The sequence below is a fragment of the Aplysia californica genome, unplaced genomic scaffold (genome assembly GCF_000002075.1).
Source record: "Aplysia californica isolate F4 #8 unplaced genomic scaffold, AplCal3.0 scaffold00867, whole genome shotgun sequence".
Lineage (NCBI taxonomy): Eukaryota > Metazoa > Mollusca > Gastropoda > Aplysiida > Aplysiidae > Aplysia > Aplysia californica.
The window spans coordinates 46,097-54,424 of NW_004798137.1; the positions used below are offsets into that span (position 1 = coordinate 46,097).

General features: G+C 41.8%; 1 protein-coding gene across 1 annotated transcript in view; it reads right to left on the reverse strand.

Annotated features, from left to right (window-relative positions):
- Positions 1-4,209: 4,209 nt before the first annotated feature.
- Positions 4,210-8,328, reverse strand: part of LOC101858310 (oocyte zinc finger protein XlCOF6) — an 8,446-nt gene continuing 4,327 nt past the window's right edge. Inside the window, exons 2-3 of the mRNA XM_005110230.3 lie at positions 7,885-7,975; positions 4,210-6,000 (exon numbers count right to left, since the gene is read on the reverse strand). Of these exons, the coding sequence (XP_005110287.1) occupies positions 4,275-6,000; positions 7,885-7,975 (1,817 nt within the window). The 3' untranslated portion in view covers positions 4,210-4,274. The remainder of the gene's footprint in view (positions 6,001-7,884; positions 7,976-8,328) is intronic.

Sequence of the window (8,328 nt, forward strand, 5' to 3'; positions counted from 1 at the left end):
ATATATATATGAACATGAAAGAAGGAGCAAAAAACACCAGAGCGCCCACCAACCACCCACGAATGGTAAGTACTTGGGTCTCCTGCGGGTGACCACGAAGCGCAACCGCTACACAATAGACGCCCGTGTATCTGGCCTGGTCGAGAAGCACACATTAAACAGGGTGTCACAGAGCCAGAAACACAAACACAAGACAAGGGACACACACACGCACACACACTACATACATGTACACAAAAACTCACACTCTTCACGAATACGAGAAACACATAGCATCCACCCCCCCCCCCCCTCCCCACACACACTCAAATGCAAACAAACACAATTATAATACTCACATTCACAAACATAAAACGCAGATACCCAACCACCGCCAACCCTGCACCAACACACACACGCACATATACAAACACTCTTCCTCCAACAAAGGTTAATTGATGCACTAGCAAGTACGCTAACATCAGTGTAGTCAACCCCATTCCTTCAAAATGGTGGCGTCAGTGGCCTTGCAGTTAGAGTAAGGCTCTCAGACTCGCAACCGTAAGGCCATGGGTTCGAATCCCGTCAGGGGCCCAACGTTGTGTCCTTAGGAAAGGCAGTATACACGAATTTTCCTCACTTCACCCAGGTGGGAATGGGTACCCAGCTATAGACAGTGAAAGATCTTGTCAGTTTGTTAGTGTTTGAGTTTGAGCGCTTAATCAGCAGCTTGCATTGTATGCTTCCCGGGAAGCTGAGAATGTTTCTGAGTGTTCTATGGTCTCCTGGGGTAATAATCTATGCTTGTAGTGTAAATCACATAGAGCTTGCTGTCGAGCGGGGATAATATGCCCTATACATATGCTATTTATCATTATTATTTTAAAAATATCTCACGTTGTCCCCTATTATATTATATGTGCGTATACATGTTTAGACAATAAAAAAGAAACTGACAAAAATGTAGAAAATTGTATTGTTTGTTTTAATTATAATAATAATAATAATAATAATGAAGATCATTTCTATAGCGCCCACTCCCGTGTAAACACAGCTTTAGGCGTTTTACATAAATGCATGTACGAACAATATTCATGCACAAAATTAGACTTTTATGGCACTTACAACACAAAGGGTCCCACATCATGTATAGATTATATCGAAGCACTGAAGATTAGGGGTGATACAACAGAGGAACACCATACAAAGAAAAGAAGGAGAGAGAGAGAGAGAGGCAAGGACAACAGATGTTTGATAGGAGGAAAGAAGTAGGAGCAAACCAATCAAGGGCACCGGTCAACCACAAACATGAAACATTTGATATTCTGTCCCCGTGGTTTTAGGCACCCCGCATAATTTTGCAAAATTTGATCTTTTTTTCTCTCTTAATTTCTCATTATTTTCCTTTAACTTTAACAATCTTTGTTAAAATTAACAGAATCGCATAATTTCACATTTTTGGGCTCAGTTTGCATAATTTCAGAATTTTTCTTGCATAAAACGACGGGGACAGGACATTGCTTCTCAGCATTATATATTTGTACACGCCTACATTAAAATTAAAGTTGTAAAAATGAGCATATCCAACAACCATGGGCTGAATACTGAGAAATGACCGGACACAATATCATCAGCAAGAATGCAAGATTTAATGCGATAGAAATTCCCGTAAAAGATAAAACAATTTGACACAACTGCAGCAAGAATGCAAGATTTAATACGATAGAAATTCCCGTAAAAGATCAAACAATTTGACACAACTGCAGCAAGAAAGCAAGATTTAATACGATAGAAATTCCCGTAAAAGATCAAACAATTTGACACAACTGCAGCAAGAATGCAAGATTTAATACGATAGAAATTCCTGTAAAAGATCAAACAATTTGACACAACTGCAGCGAGAACGCAAGATTTAATACGATAGAAATTCCTGTAAAAGATCAAACAATTTGACACAACTGCAGCGAGAAAGCAAAAGCTAACAAGACAAAAATTCCTGTAAAAGATAAAACAATTTGACATAATTCTAGCAAAAATGTAAGATTTATACAATTAAAATTCCCGTAAAAGATCAAACAATTTGACACAACTGCAGCAAGAATGCAAGATTTAATACGATAGAAATTCCCGTAAAAGATCAAACAATTTGACACAACAGCAGCGAGAACGCAAAAGCTAACAAGACAAAAATTCCTGTAAAAGATCAAACAATTTGACACAACTGCAGCGAGAAAGCAAAAGCTAACAAGACAAAAATTCCTGTAAAAGATACAATGTAAAACAGTATGACACAATTCTAGCAAGAATCTGAGATTTAGAAAATTAAAATTCCCCTAAAAGTAAAAGATAAAACAGTTTGACAAACAAGCATGCAATTAATAAGATAAAAATTCCTGTAAAATTTTTTATCAATTTGACACAACTGCACCAAGAATGCAAGATTTAATAAGATAGACATTTTTCTAAACCATACATTACATTACATGTAGAACTTTTATTCTCGTCATGGTTAAAGTTAAAGAGTTCAAGTTTATCAGCAAAGACCAAGGCCTTAATATGGATATCGGCCAAAAAGAGAGTATCGGATGATAAAAACGAGGAAAACGAAGAAGAACTTCATCATTGTTCCTATCATACTTTGGGGGCTCCAGTGGCTAAGTGAGTAGTGAGGTTAGACTCAGTGGATCAGATGGGTGGTCACTGGGGTGTGTCCTTGAGCAAGACCCGACAACCCTTGAGCAAGACACGACAACCCTAGATCTAGCTAAAAAAGAAACAACAGCAACAACAGAGAGCTGCACAGCAGCGACCAGCAATGGCATTGTAGTGAAATTACTTGTGTAATACATTATACAGCATGCATTTTCATTTAGCACCTCAAAAGGGAGCTAAAACTTTGCCTTCCTCCTCCAATGAAAATTTAATGACCACAGTTACAAAACAACTTATTGCAAATAAAGCAATATACATGGTTCACTACGGTTCATGAGCTTTACAGCACTAGCAATGACACAATTAGTTCATATAAGAGCCCAAGAGTGGGTGTTATCAGAGAGGAACATACTACCAACAACAACAACAAAAAAGAGAGAATAAGGAAAGATAAGAATGACAGATTTTTTACAGATAGGAAAAAGAAAGGAGCAAACCACACCAGAGCACCTGCAGACCACCCATCAATATGGTCCACAAGTCACAAAATAGTTAAATAAAAAAAATAAAAATAATGTTTCCCTTTTTGGACCACCAAGGGATCTTTAACATGCACAACTTGCACACGGGACCTCTGAGATTTCTCGCCCTTATCTGAGAAGGCTAGGTGTTAGATCTTACCTACCATAAGATCAGGGGTATGGCTAAAAGACAGCAGTAAGAAGGTGCCAAAGCATAGCAGTAGAAAAGCGACAGAACATTGTTAGAGAGCAGGAAAGTATGCGCGAAAGGAGGACATTTTCTGTCGCTATCCAGATTTGAACCCGCGGGACCTACTGATTGAGAGGATAACACATTCACCTCTAGATCACGAGCGCCCCATAAGCAGACAATAATACTCTGGGTAAATGGACAACTGAAAAGAACAACAATAAACACAGGCCAGTAGTTTTGTGTCTCCATCGACAAAATTGAGACCAAACAGAAGACGGGCATCCAATTCTGCCTGTCACTACAGGCCAGCCCGGGCTAAGAGGGCTACAGCGTCCTAGCAGAAAGACCGAGATCAATCGTTAAAAATTCTCCCAACTCAGGTCTCAAGCGCGCGATAGCGAAGTGCTGAACTGCTACACTAAAGATGCTGGTTGTCAAGGTCGTCTGAGCGGGAAGCAAAACTTTTGAGCTGTAAAGCAAATGTGCCACGACGCTGTGGAATCAGACACTCGTCAATTTTGGGGCATGTGGAGTTATTAAGTATCATGTGAAAGCTTGTTTGTTTGTTTGTCTCGACTTCGGTAAGAAAATATCCAAATAACTTGAGATATTGGCGAATGACGGAGGTGGGTCACCTGGTTTCAGAGGTAAATTAAGCGAGAAAATGACCGCCAGAGTTTGGTGATTTCCATAGATTGAGAGTCCTTGGAAACAGAAAAATTTCAATTTTTGTTCCTTTAATCAACATATTTCACTAAAATCCAGAACATAGAAATGTGTTATTAAATTATTTAAATAGACAAAAAAGGTGTTGAGCCAAAAAAACACAATTTTGATTTTTTTAAATGCCAAACTGGCAGAAAATGTCGTCATTTTTTTCGATTCCATTATTTTGACGAGTGCCTGATTTCACCGCGCTGCCTCACAAATTATCCGAGCATCGTATCTGACTTGTGCTTTGAGGCAACATGACCCTGTAACGAACACTTGTGGCTAAAGCTTTGCGAGCAATGGGGGCAGCTAAATGGTTTCTCTTTCGTGTGAGTCCTCATGTGCACCGACAAATTATATCCCTGTGAAAAACATTTCTTACACACAGAGCACTGGTAGGGTCTGCTGGCAATGTGATGGTACTCGTGACGTCTCAAGAGAGAGGAAAGAGAAAAGGCCTTGCCACAGATTTTACACGCGTAGGGTTTGGCTCGGTGCACTCTGGCATGGTGACTGTTGACAGCGTGTTCGTTAGCAAACATCTTGCCGCACTGGTCACAAGGAATCTGCTCGGTGACACCCTTGTCGGTGCTATGGCCTTGCATGTGTGAGTCAAAACCGGGCTTGGATAGCATGACCTTTGCGCATATGTGACAGACATATTTGCGCCCCTGTTCAACCCGTTTGTGTATCTCCATATGTTTCACGAGTTTCTTTCTATCGGCAAATACGATAATGCACTTCGGACACTGCTCCAACAATTTGTTGCCTTCGCTGTCCACCGCGTGTAGATGTCTATCCCGCCAGTGAAGGTTTAAGATACCCAAGCTGGGAAACAACTCCTTGCAAACAAAGCAAAATGTTCCGTGAGTCTTCGAATGTTTTCGACAGGCTACAGGAGTATTAGAAATAATTCCGCAATACTTGCACGTCAGTTCATCTTCGTGTTTCTCCAGGTAGTGTCTCCTCAAGGTCAAAACACTGGGGAATTTGTCCTCACAGAGAGAACAAGTAAATTTCAGTTTGGGAATCTCAAGCGTGGTTTCCTGCGCTGAACGCCTGTCCTCACCTGACTCGAGAAGTCCCTTGTTAATTTCACCCCTGACAGGTTTTTTATTTTCTAGAAAGTTCTGTCTGTATACTTCCACAGGAATCTCTCCTCCATACTCTTCTCTCAGATGCCACTTGAGGTGCCGATCATATCCAGACTGAGTTCGGAAGGAGTCAGGACAGCGGCCACACTCAAACGCTTCCGTGTCATCGGTGTCACCATCCTCCGACAAATCCTCACCGCTGTCTCCCATATTCTCATTCTTTGAAGAATATTCCCGAATTAGCTTCTTGCTATCCCTGCGGTTGGGATGTTTCTTTTCCAAATGGCTCATGAACTTGGCCCTGCTCGGCAGAGGCAGGTCACAGTAGTGGCAGTAACACTCCTCCTCCTCTTCCTCCAGTTTGGATCGTCTTCTTTTCCTCCCGGGAGGCTCGTTACTTTTTTCTTTGCCGCACTCGTCCTGAGAAACGGCAAAAATTGGAAACTCTCCACCCTCTTCTGCAGGTCCATGCAACGGGCCACTCTCACTTATTAGGTCTCTCTCTAATCCAGAGATAGCATTCTCGATAACGAGACAGCTCGACTTGCCATCATCCGCCAGTTCCCGCTTCACGCGGGATGAAAAACCTGGCGGTCTGCTGGACCTGGGGGGACCACCAGCTGAGTCAACAGCCGTGTCCAGCGGATCAAACAAGACTTGGATGTGAACACTCTGCTCGAAAACCACCGTCATGATCTGACCAGAGTCAATTCTTACGATGATGCGCCCGCTCCTGTCAAATTTTTCAAAAACAAAGTCGTCCGGGTCGGAAGGGGAGGTTATCTTGGAGCTTGGATTCCGGGTATGGTTAGTAACGGTGCTGTTCTCTGACCCTGGAGCACGCTGGGACCTGACAAAAAACCCACAGAAAATAGAACATTAGACTGGACTCTGGACTGACCTGGTTTTTAATATAATAATGGATCTTTAACGTGCACAACTTGCACACCGGACCTCTGAGATTTTTTCGCCCTTTTCTGAAAGGGGAAGGTGTTACACCTTACCTGCCCTAAGATCAGGGATGTGGGTAAAAAAGCACTATAAAAGGAGCCAGGAAGAGCAGTAGGAAGAGTCAGAAGTCCAGAGGAGGGGGCGAAGGTGGTGAGGAGGTGGGGGGGCAGAAAATGGAAATAAAAAGCAGATGACAGAGCATAATTAGAGAGCAGAGAAGGACGTGAAAGGAGATAATTTTAGAAAAGAAAATTTTCCCCGTCGCTGTCAGGTTTCAAACCGGGGACCTATTGAATGTGCGGCAAACACCATACCCCTAGACCACGAGAACCTAGAAAACAAAGGGATCAGATCTCACTGGAACAGAAATCTCCAAGCAAACTCCAATAACCCTTAACCCTCTGAGTCCGTAGCACCGGTACACCAGTGGGGCGCTGTGGCAACAATAATCCGTAGCACCGGTTCATCAGAGCATGGAATTAAAGAGCCCTCAATTACCGTGTTGTAAAAGGGAACAATTTTTTATGATTTAGAACGCTATTTTCTGTCAATATGCTAACTATTATAGGGTATTGACATTATATCTGCACCCTTTTACACATGTTTTGATCACATTCTGTGCTCTGTGTTGATTTTACGGAGTTTCTGTCACGATGAAGCGCTCTGTCTCCTCTAAACCCAGAAACCGAGGATTTGGGAAAAGTAAGGACATACTCTCAGGAAGCCAGACAGCTGCATAACAAGGAAAGCTTTGGATTGGGACCCACAGGGCTAGAGATCAAGAGGAAGACCCCGTGAAACCTGGAGAAGAATCACAGAAATTGATGTACAGAGAAGTGGGAAGACATGGAATAACATCAAGAGGCTAGCCCCGGACAGGGAAAGGTGGAAAGTGTTTGTTTGTGGCCTATACCCTGATCCAGGGTGGGAAAGGCAAAGATAATGAAGATGAGGACCCGGAGCCCAGGGCTCGAATGGTTAAGATGCAGTCACATTTATAACACAAAGTACCTGACTTAGTTTACGGTAAACAAAAGATCAAATCTCATTCAGAACAGATCTTTGAGTAAACTCTTAGAACCCATAAGATCAACTGTTTAACTCAGTGTAGGACTCCGCTAAACGCCACATTGCAGCTCTGGAAGAAAACTATTCTCGGTGACATTTTGCAAATTTTACAGGAGAAGGACAAAAATTTCTCATTTCAGCAGAATGCAATTCTAGGATCCGAAACTCACATGTTGGGTAGAAAAAAGCAAACACGGGCTCATTTTGTAAATCATTTTCTAATCAATTTCTGCCATTTTCTTTATATCAAACAAAGTGTCACTTAAAATACTTTTTTCTGAAAAAAAGTGTGAGGAAAACTATTCTAAAGCAGTACTTAGAACAATTTCATTTGTTTTAAAGCAGAGTCATTGGAAAAAAAAGTATTCTAACTTAGGCACTTACAACAGTTTTCTTCATTTTCTACCACCGGAAGCAATTTTTCAAAAGGGGAAAAGTATTTTAACTGCCACATAATATTTATATAATACTTTTCCTCAAACGATTTTCTCAAGTAGGAGACAGAACAATTTTTCTTTGGCCTTAACTCAGTCATTTTTAAAACTACGGCTCTGATGTTTTAACACAAGTTGCATCCCTTGGTGGAAGAAAAATCTCCACTTCGGCCAACATGCCACTTAGAATAGTTTTCCTAGAGACCCGCGATATGGAAAAGTGACGTGCGACGGGGGTCTTACACCGAGCAGTCAAGAAGCAGTCCCATAACACAAAGTACCTCTCTATGACACCATTATTCCCGTGGTCTCCAGTCTGATGATCTTGCTGCTGATTCGCTGCTGGCATCTCTGATTGAGCTGGACCAATCGCTGAAAAAAAGAAAACATTTTTTCCAGAATCAGGGATTTTACCCTTTGCTTGTTTGCCTGAGTAAAAGGAAGTCCATCGACACAACAACGGTTGCGTAGTACAGGGAAGAAGCAAGACGGACAGTCAAAAACCGCATGGGGGAAAGAAAAAGAAAAGAATTAGGATCCATCCACTAGTGCCTTCCAACCACCCGCATTTATTATCCTTGTTCAAAACAAGTGAGAGCAGCTGTAAAAAAAAAAAAAAAACAGGTTCCCGAGTTCGCATCCGGATAGCAGTAGTAGAAATTTTTCTACTTTAAATTGTCTCCTTTCACCTCCTTTCCTGCTCATCATCGCCCCCCCCCCCCCCC